The sequence below is a fragment of the Castanea sativa genome, chromosome 7, assembly GCF_040712315.1.
Source record: "Castanea sativa cultivar Marrone di Chiusa Pesio chromosome 7, ASM4071231v1".
In the NCBI taxonomy this organism is placed as follows: Eukaryota; Viridiplantae; Streptophyta; class Magnoliopsida; order Fagales; family Fagaceae; genus Castanea; species Castanea sativa.
This window is the reverse complement of record NC_134019.1, coordinates 24909945-24923960: the sequence shown is the minus strand read 5'-3', so window position 1 is coordinate 24923960 and position 14016 is coordinate 24909945. Positions and strand designations below refer to the sequence as shown.

The following is a 14016-nucleotide window of genomic DNA, read 5'->3' as shown; positions in this document are numbered from 1 at the left end:
TGTAATCACAAGAATTTAAGTTTAAAAAAATAAAAGTAATGCTACATTCACAACATTTTTATAATAATTTCACAATAAATCCTATGTGATAAGCTATTACTAATTCTAATTTGGGCCCTATATTTGATATCACTATAACCACCAATAACAAATTATCGCATAAGACATTTTATGAAAATATTGTAAACATAGCATAACTCCAAAAATTATTTTTGCCCCTCAAACATAATCCTTAACCCCTTAAAAAATGGTATAATTAACAAAAATAAAAATTAGCTCAAATAACAACAAAAACAATATTAGACCAAACAATAAGTGAACAAATTATTCAACAAAAATCCTAATTCAAAAACAATAAAATAAAAATAAAAATCTATGATCATTCAAATTTTTAACTCGTTCAATCCATTACATAAAAATAAACTCTAATTTCATTTTTCCTTAAAAATGTACTAAGAGAAATACTATAGTCATGAGTTCTCCTTGGTGATGCTAGCAATTATGCTCTATTTGGCTTTGCAATTGCAATAATTTTCCCTTTTTAGCGACTCGACTCACAGTTGTAGCAAATATCATATATTTCTTTTTCTCATTCTCTCCCTCTCTTCCCCCCCCCCCCCCTCAATTTTTTTCTTCTCTATTATTATCTCAAATCTCTCTCACTTCATTACTCCCGTCTCAAGATTCTCAATTCTCACTTTATCTCTGATTAGTTCCTTTTTTTTCTCTTTACTAATAAAATGAAATTATAATACTTTATGCATGTGCGTGTGTGTGTGTGCGTGTGCATGTGCGTGTGTGTTTTTGGTACTATTGATATATTCAAGTTATCTCTTTATTAAATTTTGTACAATTTAAACTTCTTAGTGATCAACCTATAAAAATTTGTAGACCCACGCCACTGTCAAAAACTCTCCCACCCAAGTTGAATTGATGGCTCAAGTGAAACCATGGTCAAGCCTTGGGAGGTCATTGATTATATTAGATATACATATGAATTTACTCTAAAAACCCAAAAAAAAAATTATAAATTCTAGATTTATACAAATCTAATTTCAATCTCACCAAAAGCAAATACAAGCAACTTTCCCCTAGATTTGCTTCACCAATTATTAGAATTGCTCATTAGGACCAATTGTTTGTTGTTCTGAAACCGTTCCGTGCTTCCAGCACACACTACAACAAACTTGAGTTTTTTCAACATTTTTTTATCTACCATTACTAAAAAATGTTAATAAAACTCCTAAGTTTCTACAGCTGTACTCAACTGTTGATCAAAATAAGGAAATTAACCTACTTATTTCCACATTGGCACAACTGTTGAAACAAGTGTAAAAAAAAATTAAATAAAAGTTTTATCCATTGGCTTGATGAATGTAGAAGATAAACTACATCTTTTATCTATGGTAAGAACAAATCAAAGTTTTATAGATAGCTCTCACAGTTCCACATTTTCTCTCTAGTAGCTCAAATCTCTCTCACACAAAACTTAGAAATTTCAAAGCCAATTTCATAGCTCTCAATCATGGAAATTTCGAAGCTCTAGGTCATGGCAATTGCATAGCTATTGGTCTCTCAACGCGGTGGCTCTGTCTCATCGTCACTCACAAAATCGAAGTCGAAGTATTCTGTCAACTCCTCTACTCTTCGCCTACCTCATCTGATCTCCCCCAATTTTCTAGGGTTCCAAGCTCAATTGCCACTGCGACACAAAGATCATTATGCCTGATTCATCTCGATTCTTCAATGGAGGCAAATTCAGTGCGTTTTCATGTTTTGATTATAAATTGAAATGTTTGGTTCCTGGGAAAATTTTAGGGTGAATATTTAAATTCTCCCTCACTTCCTCTCTCCCCAAACCACCAAGGTTCCCTCTCTCTCTCTCTCTCTCTCTCTCTCTCTCTCTCTCTCTCTCTTCCTGTGTATATGCCTATATATAGGTTTTTGTTTCTTTCTTAAATGGCGTTGTGTTTTGTTTTAGAGTCTACTACAAAGGATGGTCAAGCTAATAATGTAAGTTTCTTCTAATTTTTGTTCTTTGTTCCATAACTAATCCTAACTTTCAATTATTTTTATTATTATTAATTGGAATTCTATAGCGTTCACTTATTTTCTGCTGAATTAGTGATCATAGTAGTTTTTTTTGTTGTTAATTTATAGTGATTGGTTGATATTGGGGTGTGCTTTATTGCTTGTTTTTGTTCCCATCAAATGTGCTTTAATAATGAATTTTGTTAATTTTTATGAAATTTTTCTTGAGATTGAATATGTAGAAGGATATTCTTACCATTTAATTATCAGCATATGTGCAATATATGGTACTGAGCATTGAGAATGAAACTGACTTGCATTTTTTTTTTTTATTGACTTGCCTTTTATTTATTTATTAGATACTCTGTTTTTTGTTGGCTGAATCACGAATTCATGTTTCCAATGGCAATGATGGTTGTAGAATGTAAACTTGTATCTTGAGTTGGATGATGGTTCAAACTGTGAGAGATTTATGATAAGTTTTTGTTTAGAAAACACGGGTGTGATACTTCCCTTGAAAGCTAAATCCTTTTTAGGCACTTTATTGATCCTTGGAAGCTTCATTGCTTATGCAAGAATCCGAAAACCCATTATTAGTGTATCTTTTGAATTTGATAGGAAGGTTTTATTTGACTTGGACTTGCTAGAATGCTAAAGTGACATGGGCAGTTTACTACACCAGTAATTTGTAATTAACTAGAATGCTCAAAGTGTGTATGCTGTTAAGGAGCTGAAAAATAAAAATGAAAAATTTAAAATAATTCAGTCCCATGATATAAAGAAAATCTGAAATAATAGATTCCAAAATAATTTTGGTTATGCTCCCTGCATTAACTATGGAGACCTTCTAGTCTGTCACATATAGTTCCTATGTCAGAAGACTCAGATAGCGTAATTTGGTTAGAAGACTCATGTTAAGGAAGTGAGCATGCAAATATCTAGTGTTCTTTTACTTCCTTACTAGAGAGTTTATTTTTTAATTTTTTTATTTTTAAAGGGCTGAGAATTATTTACTAAGAGTGCCGAGGTTTTTCTTGTACTTTATTAGTGAATTATCAATGGGATTGCACAAATTAAGCTAGCTAAATTTGGATCTGTTGACATGGACTTTGTTTTGGGAGTGGGAGGATATGATCTTGAAAGGTTGTTGTCTAATTTGTTTTTGCCAGTAATCTTGCAATGTCAAAGTCTTCCTCTTGAATTTTATTTCTTCTTTGTAGTATTTATTTGCAATTGAACCTACCCCTGTTTTATTGGACTTATGGTTTAGTTGAGCTGAGAATATTTATGTGCTTAACCTTCCCTTTTGTGTTTGTGCACGTGCACAAGTTTTGCTTGGCACTACGAAATTCGTAATGCACATTAATATTTCAATCTGTATGATTTGAACTCATCTTTGATGATATGTCAAATGCCTTCATTTTGCAGATTTGTCTCTGAAGCTCTCCTAGATCCTTATATTTCCTTAGAGAGATGTATGTGTTCCTCACCTGATCCTTATATTTCCTTTTCCCTGGCGTTTGAAGCGAAAAGAAAATAATGCTTAAGTACAATATTCCATGAAATACAAAGAGGATGTTGTTGATGCAAGTAGAACCTTGAGAAGTTATGAAGTTGGTGATGATCTTGATGAATGTAGCAAATTATGCAGCAAACAAGAACTCTCCAAATACCTTTTAGTGTACAAGGATTACCTATTGTAAATTCTTTTTAAGTGTACTATTCAAAACAGGTTTTGTGTAGCAAGCAGTGATTCATGTTTCAAATTTAAAAATGTAAAGGGGAATAGACAGAGTAGTTGAGTTATGTAGATTTGTACAATTTGTTTCATTGTGTTAAAAGAGTAGTTGATTGGCTGTTGTAATTCAATTTGGAATTGAACAATTGCATTTACATTTATGTTTTGAATCAGGTTATTAAATTTTGATCAATATGAAAAAGCGCATTCAAAATTTTTTTTATTAAAGAAAAGAATTATTTCAATGTTTACAAACCGTTGAAATTTATCTCAAGGTACTTTTTACCAACGGTTGAGTGCATGCGGAAAAAAGTAACAAGAATACTTTTATAATAATATTTCGACATTTATTAATCGTTGATAAAAGTGTAACATTTTTTTCGACGGTTGCATAGGCTAAAAAAAAAAATTCGACATAGTTTTTAATGGCGGTTCTCGACAGTTACTTTAACCGTTGAAAATAGTATTTTCAACAGTTTTTAGTACTTTTTTCAATGGTTTCAACCATTGAAAATAACCAAATTTCTTGTAGTGACACCAACAAGGTTTTTTCTGCATGCAACTAGGTGGTAACTGCTTAGTAACCACCATATACTATGTTACTTCCACCTATATTTGCACATGCACTGCCTATGGTCAAGCCCATATAATGCAACCATGGCTCACCACTACACATGTTGCCCCAGAGCTAGTCCACATTTACAAAGTCAATGCTGTTGGGAATAATACGCAAAGTAATAAAGGGAAGAATAAGGATAACACAAAAGACAAACATAAATCAATAACTGGGAGACACAAAATTGTTATCCTTAGACAATATTTGCCCACACACTCTTGTTACTAAAGGGTTATAGCAAATTTGTCCCCAAGATACAACCAAATTATTAGGTTCTACAGATAGCAATTTTATAGAATAACCACAAGATTTCTTGTGTTTCTCTCTAACTTACTAATTTGTAGAGTTATTTTTCAAGTAAACATAAGCCTCTATTTATACCCATAAGGTTATATTTCATCAAAAAGCACATATGGAGGGTTAAAATGTTTCATAAAACCATTCACAAGGCTTGAAACCTCTTCAAACTTTCTGAATAGTCACTAGAGAATTCTGCAGAAAATTCAGTTTTTCACAATTTCGATCGGTTGAGAGTTCCTTTCAATCGATCAAATGCTCTTTTCGATCAATCGAACAGTAATCGAATAGCGATCAAATCATCCAGAGACTTCAAGATTATTTTCTCCATCATTTCAATCGATCAAGCAAAAGTTTCAATTGATTGAAACTACTGAATTTCGAATTTTCACTTAGTAAATTTTAGAACTTGAATTTTCACTTTATTGACTTTATGAAATAACACTCTCCAAACTCAAACATCATTATTACAACCTATCTATGTATATAACTATATATACAACAAATGTCATGCTGCTAACATAGCCTATTTGTGTAGTTATACACGACCAAAAGAGGCAGAACAACCTGCTGCAGCCCAAAACCTTACTAAGCCTATGGCTTTGCCTCCCTTGTGCCCATAATTTGAGTGTCTAGCATGAATACATGCACATCATATCGTCTGTGAGATTGAACCAATTCTAGTTTTTAAGCACGAGAATCATCAAATTTGACAAGATGTGGTCATAAAAATCTAGGACTAAAGATATTGCCAAAACAGTAGTTTTCTAAAGAATGTGTTTCTTATTCGTTTGGTAAGGTACTCCTGCAGGTTTAGCAACAATATAGTATTGTTTATAGCGCAGAGCTCAAGACACGTGGTTAATAGTTGTTGATGACACCATCAAACAGCAGGGTAATGGTGATTGCTGTGCCTGTAACAGTGCTTGCATTTATCATATAATGATGGGAGACAAATAATTAGACCGTTGTGCAGAGCTCAAGTAGATTGAATGACAATGCTGACAACAATGTCTAGGCCAGACCTCCTGTTTTTATGGCTAAGGCGGCATTTCTTTGTTTAAAGAAAAACTTCTTTTAAAAAATAAATCTGTCTTTGTTTGGAAGTGACCTCAACGAGGACAATGAAATTCCGGAGGGAAAACTTAATAAAAAGAACAGGTTAGAGAAAGAAAACAAGAATAGTTAGGATAAGTCAATCTTGATTCGATCTTGACTATTATATGACATAGAGAAAGTATTATATGAAGATGCCTATACTTGCTAGTGTCATGGATTAATCTTTCATTGTACGTGTCTTTATTGCTGACAACAAGGTAATTACCATTTCAACTAATATTATCAAGGAATGGTAAACAACTTCATAATTGATCAAAGGAGTTTGGTTTCACAATCTTTCACGAAACAATGTCAAATGGGTTATTGCAATATATAAAATTCTTGACCTTTTGATCATTGTTTTCTAGGACAATGACGTGCCAGGTTTTCTTGTCTAATTAAGATTACATTTATTATTTTCTAATTATATCGAAAGCTTGGTGATGTACTCCTTGACCTTGTAAACGGTAGATAAGTTGGTCAGACTATATGGTTCCAAGAAAAAGTCGACCTTTGTTACGTACAAATGAAGGTGAAAGTCTAGTTATAATAACAATATTGCAGCAGGAACCTTGTGAACAAGGGCGTTTGAAACCCTTTCAGATTTAGATGAAGGTACACCATGGCTTTTTTGTTTACACATGAAAGAGTCCTGTAGAACTAAGAATTTTGTAGGAGGGAATCGTACCAAATTATAGTTCCACGACAAAAGAGAATCAACGCGTCCAATTTCATAATATTCTTTTATATTAAAGTAAGAAATAATTTTACGACATAATCATATTAGGCAATGATTTTGATGGTAAAATATATAGCTCCCCCTCTCACACTACTTATGCTTATTGTTTCAATGGTCACCTAAATCTATATTTTTGGCTTAAATATTGAATTTTTTTTTTGGGGGGGTAAAATTAACAATTTAATAGATGTTGCTTAAATGTCAAAGAAACCACTGATTAATGATTAATCAAGTAAAAATTTTAATCTGATTTGAAAAATAAATTTCAACATTCAAATTATATAATATATATAAAAAAAATTGGTATGCTATTTTCACCTTTTTTTTTCTTCATCAAATAAGATGGAGGGCTAAAAAAGAAGAAGAAAGAAACTGAAAGAGAAATCTTCATAAGAAAGTATCTCTACCAAATTTACACAGGAATATAAATATCTCTATACCAATACAGACAAACTCTTTCCCTACAAGAAGGAGAAACAAAACAATGGGTGATCGATATAGAAAAATACTTAACTAGGCTCTTGAAACAAAACCTATGGCAGCTATTACTACATAGTATATAAAATTACAGGCACATACACATAACCCAGAAATTATCAGAATTAATACAGTAAGACAAATTTCATGGCTTGTGCTTCTGAGTGTAGATGTAATCAAGGTGAGCCGCAAGTGTTCTTCTCTCTAAGCACTCTTCTTTCCCAACTCCTTCACAAAGGTCTTCCACCATAACCTTCTCTAATTCAGCATCCTTCAAAACAAAACAAAAAATTAAGCAAAACCCATAAAAGATTTATCAAAAAACTACTATTTAAAGTTGGTTTTGATATTAATAATATTAGGAAATTTATGTACCACATGTTGAGTATTGATTGGAGTGGCATCGGAAAATGTGGGCTCAGGGCGGGCAGTGGCGTAGGTTAGCGTGAAGAAGAGGAGGAGAGCAACCATGCAAATGGTGCTGAGCTTTGACCACATTTTGATACTCTGTAGAAGACTAGAACTGTCAAAGGAGCATCAGACACGGAGAGAAGGGACTGTGTGGCATGAATTTATAGAGATTTTAGTTGTTGGGAATGAGGGGCAAAGAAGGAATAACGCAATAATAATAATAATAATAATAATAATAATAAACAAAAGGAAAGTGAGATGAGAACTTGTTGAAAATTATGAGAAATTCTAGAAGTATGATAAGAGCAGTAAGCCAAAACTACCCTTTTATTTTCTTCATGGTCTTTTAAAATTAACTTCATTTTCTCCTCTCTTTTTTTTTTTTTTTATAAAAAAAACTCTATTTATCGTAGAGAGAGGAAGGAATTTATCCAAATTGCACCTACCATCCAAAACGCACCTACTAAGCACAAAAAAAAAAAAAAAAAAAAGAAGGTGGGGGGGGGGGGGGGTAGTTTTAGGCTTTAGGAATTCAACTTTTTGGAGCAATAACTTGGTGCAAAAATATTGTTACATACTTGTTATTGCAAATTTTGTCTACACTTACTTTTGAATTTGTGTTTTTATTTCATATTGTGAAATCATATTTTAAAAACATGATTTCACAATTTACAGTTTTTAACATGTGACAATATATATACAATGAATATGTAATAAGGAGTATGTGACTATCATTACTTAAAGTGTGGTGCTAATTTTGGATGACCTTTCCATCACACACTGCATATAGACATAACGCAAACACAATCATTACAGTAGAAACATGCTTGGAATGTATTTTACACATTTAATTTCAAAATTTTCTCTATTTGTATTTCATTAATTTAAAGATAAATATGGTGCCATATAATTTAAACTTAGAATAATTTTTTATTTGATATAATAAAATTTTAGTTGATGTGGCGCCACTTGCACTATATAAATCATAAGCAAGTAATTACATAAATTTTTACTTTGAAATTGACAATTTCCATTCAAAACAAATGAAGAGAATCTTTTTCCATTTTTTTTATAGGGAATCTGTAAGATTAAATTTATTCAATCATTTTGTTGGCTTTATTCTGTGCCAATTTGCTTGTAATTCAGCATTTAGAAACTCTGTAATTAGGTGGGAATCATGTAAGGGTAGTGTGCAAAAGAGTGTGAAGAAAAGCTCAAGAATGTGAAGAAAAGCTCAAGAATGTGCATTCAAGCAGGGGCTCGCGATTGGATCTTGCGACTGGCGAGTCGTCAAAAAAGGCACACGTGTGAAGCATGCAGGGGGAGCTGAAGGGTCACGCCAGCTGTCGCACTACAGGACAAAACCTCTAGCTAGCCAGGCAATTAGCTCGCAACTCAAACTCGCGACTCGTTCTAGTCAAGAGCTCGAGTCGCCATAATGCCCTGTTTGGCTGAAATCGACTTTTCACATTTCATACACACCCTACTATAAATACCCTTATTCTCACGTATTGTAGATGGCTTCTAGAGAGAATTTTGAGAGAGAAACCCTAGAGAAAAACAAGATTGACTCATCCACAATCTTCATCCTTTGATTCTCCAAAATTCCTCTACTCTCACCCTCTCCATTATTACATCCTTGAGAGGTACATTAGCCGAATCCCTATCTCACCATACTCATATCTGTGAGGAGGCATTTTGATACTTGGGAAGTAGTTAAAAAGGGACCAATTCATTTTGGTTGATGCAATGGGCCTATTGCGGGATCTAGTAAGCTAGAGAAGACAAAGGTTTAGCGTAACCTCGTTAGAGCAAGAAGCTTGCAGGGTTTAGGTACACTGAGTAAATTAGGCTTGGAGGGTCCCAACTTCATTCTCTAGTGGATTATTGACCGCTTGGAGAGCGGCGAAGAGGTTTTACGCCGAGGACTTCGGTTTTCTCTTCGATAACACATCGTTGTGTTGTCTTTGTATTTGCATCTCTCTTCCCTTAATCTTTACCTTTTAACTGCTGTTGTGGTTGTGATTAATTCCGATTTAGATTGTTTTACCAATTCTGATTTAGCTTATTTTCATATTCCGCACATACATTGTTTGATAATAAGCTTGTTTTGGTAATTTGTATATTGGAGGTCTAAACGTTCATAAGTTTTTTACACACTTTTTGAACATTCAGAATCTTTTTCCATTTATTACTACATCGTTTAAGAGTTGGCATTGTCAATATTATAATAGTTCCTCTCTCTCTCTCTCTCTCTCTCTCTCTCTCTCTCTCTCTCTCTCTCTCTCTCTCTCTCTCTCTCTCTCTCTCTCTCTCTCTCTCTCTCTCTCTCTCTCTCTCTCTCTCTCTCTCTCTCTCTCTCTCTCTCTCGAGCTGATCTTAAGGAGAGAGTAAGAAGAGATTCAAATTAGTAACCTCCACTTTATGAGACGTGATTTCCAACCAATTGATAGCCTCAATTCTTACTAGTGTAATTGAGTTAGCAAGATGATACATATATATTCAAACATATCATATTGGAAGTTTTTCTTTTATTTTTTTATAATACATTTGATGATGAATATAAATATGATGTTGATGGCCAAGAAATTTAACAAGATGGAAAGGAGACAAATTTCTGTGACTCGAAAATATTTAAAGAGGTGTGAAAGAATATATCAATGGGAAACCAAATAACTCTTTAAGCCTAAAAAGAGAATTTATGATACTTAAAAGATTTTTAAAAACTCAAATTAGACCACCGGAGGTTTTCACATTGTTAGTCAGCAAGAATAAATGAGCTTTTACGTTGTAATCTCTAATCTAATTGGAGCCATCCTCTGCCCTTGTGTTTTTTGACTTTTTTCTTTGATTTCTAGAACAAAAGTGACCCTCTAAAATTGATTACTTTAATCGCATCTTTACATCGACCTCAACGATTAAATACTACATATTCCATGCATTCGGATCAAAATTCAAAATGGTTTTTGCTAACCAATTGTCTACGGAGGTTAAGTTGCATTTAATATTTAATTAAATAATTTTGTTAATAAGTGCCTTTAAGGCATTTATTAATTAATCGTTTTAGAAACATTTTGATATTACTTTTATTGAAAATATAAAAAAATTTCAAAAGAAATCAATTACTTTTTATATTTTTCTTATAAAATTTATAAATTTTTTCCTAAATTGATGTCTTTAGAACACCTATTAAATTTCCCTTTTATTAAATAGTATTTTATGTATTTTTCAAAAAATAAATTCAAACTATACATATACCTCCAACAACCATAATGAATTTATACGTGTAAAAAAAAATGTATTTTTTTTATTTGAAAATGTGCATTATTTAATTAAAAATAAAATGTACATTACAATTAATAATTAGGTATTTATTAATACTTAATTTGAGCGCTTAACCCAATCAAAATTACTTATGGCAGTGAGTCTGTGACACTAAAGTAATTTGACAAAAACAACCACGAGTTGCATCAAATTCAGGGAACAGAGTTGTAAAGCACAATTATGATGATTTTGGTTGTAGTCCATATAGAGTTTTAGTGGAGCTTTTTGCCTAAAAATGTGATATTGAATCATTGGTTCCTTTAATCAATGGAGACTTGCTCATAAATCATAATTCATCGTCATTCTCTTTGAACTTCGAAAGAGTGTCACCTCAAAAAACAGAGAGAAAAGTTTGAACTTTGAAGAAGTGGAGGACCAACAACAATAACATCAGCAGCTTGATGCAATGAAAGGGTATAAAGATTAAAGAGTGGACCGTTCTTTATAAAATTAAATTAATTAACGATTGCTGGTGGGGTTGGTGGCTTAAAAGTTTAAAAGAGAAAAGTAAAAGAATCTAAAGCATGAGATTGAGAATATTAATTTAATTGGTAGTGAAATTAAGAAGCTTCCACTGTTCTACCTCACGGGGTTTTTTTTTTTTAGGACAACTGTGCCCATTTTTTATTTTTTACCATTAAATACTGCAGTTGAGAGTTGAGACTATTTTCATGTCAAATAAGATTTGGTGGCTAGCCTCATATTTTAAAAGCCAAAATATGCATTTGAGTTAATCCCACCTTTTTTTAATGAATTTTTGGCTTTTCTACTAAAATTATTCATTACAAGACACAAATACTAATATTTGTGTTTCACACCTACCATAGAGGATTAGTTTTAAGGAAAAAATTATTTATGAACAAGAATAGTCAAAGCTTAATATTAATACTAACAATATTCTTAGATTAGCTTAAAATTATTTACTTATTTGTTAAAAGTTGATAAAATATCACTGTATTTGTGCCTTTAAAAAATGAGTATTTAAAAAATTGTACATCAAAATAATAAAATTAATCCAAATGTATTTAAATCATTTGTTTTGCTGGTATTGCACAAGTCTTTGTTTTTTTATTTTTTTGGTAACATGTACAGATGTACTGCACAAGAGTCGAGAAATACCGGTTTATGCTTCTTCTTCTTTTTTTCTTTTTTTTCTTTTTTTTAAAGGACGTAAGGTGGGCTCTCTCTCTCTCTCTCTCTCTCATGAATAACGCAATCTAGTAAAATACTTCAGTTTTTTTTTTTTTTTTTTTTGGGGGGTGGGGGGGGGGGCCCAAGATCAGTAAATAAAAACTAACGCTGCTTTTTTTTTTTATCATCTCATTAAGTGCGTTTGCATAATGTTGATTAGACCCCATGTCAAGTTACAAACTTAAAATTTGATTATTCTATATTCGAAATCATGCAATTATAATAATAATAATCATTATATATATATATAGAGGGTTAAAGTCAAAATTTCAAGAAAGTCCAATTATATTCTAAATTGGAGTTCAATTTTGTACCATGTGTCTTATTTAATTTTTAAATTTTTGTGTCAAATGAATTATTTAGTGTAAAAATCGAAAAGTCAAAATTCAATTAGATTTTAAATTGGAGTTCAAATTTGCGTTATATGTCCTATTTAATTTTTTAATTTCTGTGGTAGGTAAATTATTGGATGCAAAAACCAAAGAGACCAAACTCAATTAGATTCTAAACCATATCATATATAAAATGAGAGACCATTACATATTTTAAAAATTCATGGATTAAAAAAATGTGTAAGTTGTAACTCTAGTACTAGGTAAAATTTGAACTCATATATATGTGTAATTGTGATTGTTTCTAAATGTTCTCATACATATTCACGAGGTTATACACTAACTATTATTATTATCATACCTTAGTCACAACTCACAACAATGGAAAGGAGGATTAGAAACTTTGTTCTTTTAAAGAGTAGCAGACAATGTCCCTTAAGTCTTAACTACAATTATCTTGACAAAACATGCAATTATGAAAACGCTTACTTGTGAAACAATATTTTTATCACCTTTTATTGGTCTTGTAGAGCAAATAGAAATAGGAGTATATATGATCTTTTTGGGACAAAAGCCAAGAAGAATCCATTCATCAGGAGTGTTATTTGGGTTTAATCCATAATTATGTTCTTAAGTTCAGCCAGAAACTCTTTTAATTCATTGTTATGCCATCTCTCAATCATCTTAGTCAGACATCAGAACAATAAAAAACGATATGATGGTGCGACACCGCATGTTTCTTGTGCATACCTAAAAGCAAATTTGCCTGCCCTAAATAAGACAGATGCTTATGTTATGCTGGTTTATCAAAGTGAATCATGCCACATATATTGGCCAACATTTCCCATCTACTAAAGTGGAGAAACTGCACCTTTCCTCATCTCAATTCTCAACAATGGTGTGCAAAGAGGGATGGGATGGGATGGGATTGGATTGGACCACAAAGTTATGTTGGGTTTCTCTCCATTTTGGTGGAGGGTACATCAGCACTTGCGTCTCTTCATTAAAAGCTAAAGTTTTAGTGGATATCTTGTGGCTATTGGCCAAAGATTGGAAAAAATATATATATATATATATATATATATATATATATATATATATATATATATATTTCAATTATACCCATAAGAAGTTATCAATATCTTTGACTAATTGAAATTTTTCGTAAATGCTTGGAGGGAGGAGAGAAGAATATGAGAAAAGGATGGATGTACTTGAACATAAATTTGAGCATATCTTCTAGCATGTAAAATTTTAACCCTTTGGAGAGTGGAGATCTTGCCATGCTTAGTTCAAAATAAAACAGGAAAAAAAATTAATATTTTAAACAATCTGTTTGTCAAATTTTAGTAGAAGAAACATACGTGGGCGGGCAAAAATGGGTTTAACAAAGTTAATGGATTTCAAAGGCAATTGGGATCACAATCAGTGTGGTCCTGAGAGATATATGCAGCTTGGACACTCTACCATGGAAATTAAATTAGATGCAAAAATTTTAGTGGATATGATAAGAAGACTTAGGCTACTAACAATGGCGGAGCGAATGAGGTTAATTGCCCCCTTGAAAGCTGGAAAAAGTATTGACCATTTCGGAGCTTGAAATATGTAGTAAGGTAACTGTCTGTCCCCATCTATTATCCTTGATGTATAAAAAAATTAAAAAAAATAAAAATTCTTTTTTTTTTTTTATACAAAATAGAATTTCTATTCTAGCCTAATCTAAGTGTATATATGTGTGAAGCTCCCTCCTGGAGACTTGAGC

At 32.1% G+C, this 14016-nt stretch overlaps 1 protein-coding gene and 1 long non-coding RNA gene across 2 annotated transcripts; one reads left to right on the top strand and one right to left on the bottom strand.

Annotated features, from left to right (window-relative positions):
- Positions 1 to 1300: 1300 nt before the first annotated feature.
- LOC142642383 (uncharacterized) lies at positions 1301 to 3895 on the top strand. The gene is made up of 3 exons (XR_012845652.1): positions 1301 to 1867; positions 1982 to 2013; positions 3460 to 3895. It is a non-coding gene; the product is annotated as an uncharacterized LOC142642383 (long non-coding RNA).
- Positions 3896 to 6887: 2992 nt separating this feature from the next.
- Positions 6888 to 7549, bottom strand: LOC142643712 (phytosulfokines 3-like). The gene is made up of 2 exons (XM_075818420.1): positions 7372 to 7549; positions 6888 to 7267 (listed from the first exon to the last, which is right to left on the bottom strand). The coding sequence occupies exons 1-2, from the start codon at positions 7492 to 7494 to the stop codon at positions 7142 to 7144; spliced, it is 249 nt and encodes an 82-aa protein (XP_075674535.1). The 5' UTR covers positions 7495 to 7549; the 3' UTR covers positions 6888 to 7141.
- Positions 7550 to 14016: the final 6467 nt, after the last annotated feature.

What these genes read in the sequence shown, in the direction of transcription:
- LOC142643712 (XM_075818420.1), bottom strand. Translation starts at nt 7,494, where the DNA reads ATGTGGTCAAAGCTCAGCACCATTTGCATGGTTGCTCTCCTCCTCTTC. An exon ending in CAATCAATACTCAACATGTG is followed by an intron (nt 7,268 to 7,371) that starts GTACATAAATTT and finishes TTTGTTTTGAAG; the next exon opens with GATGCTGAATTAGAGAAGGT.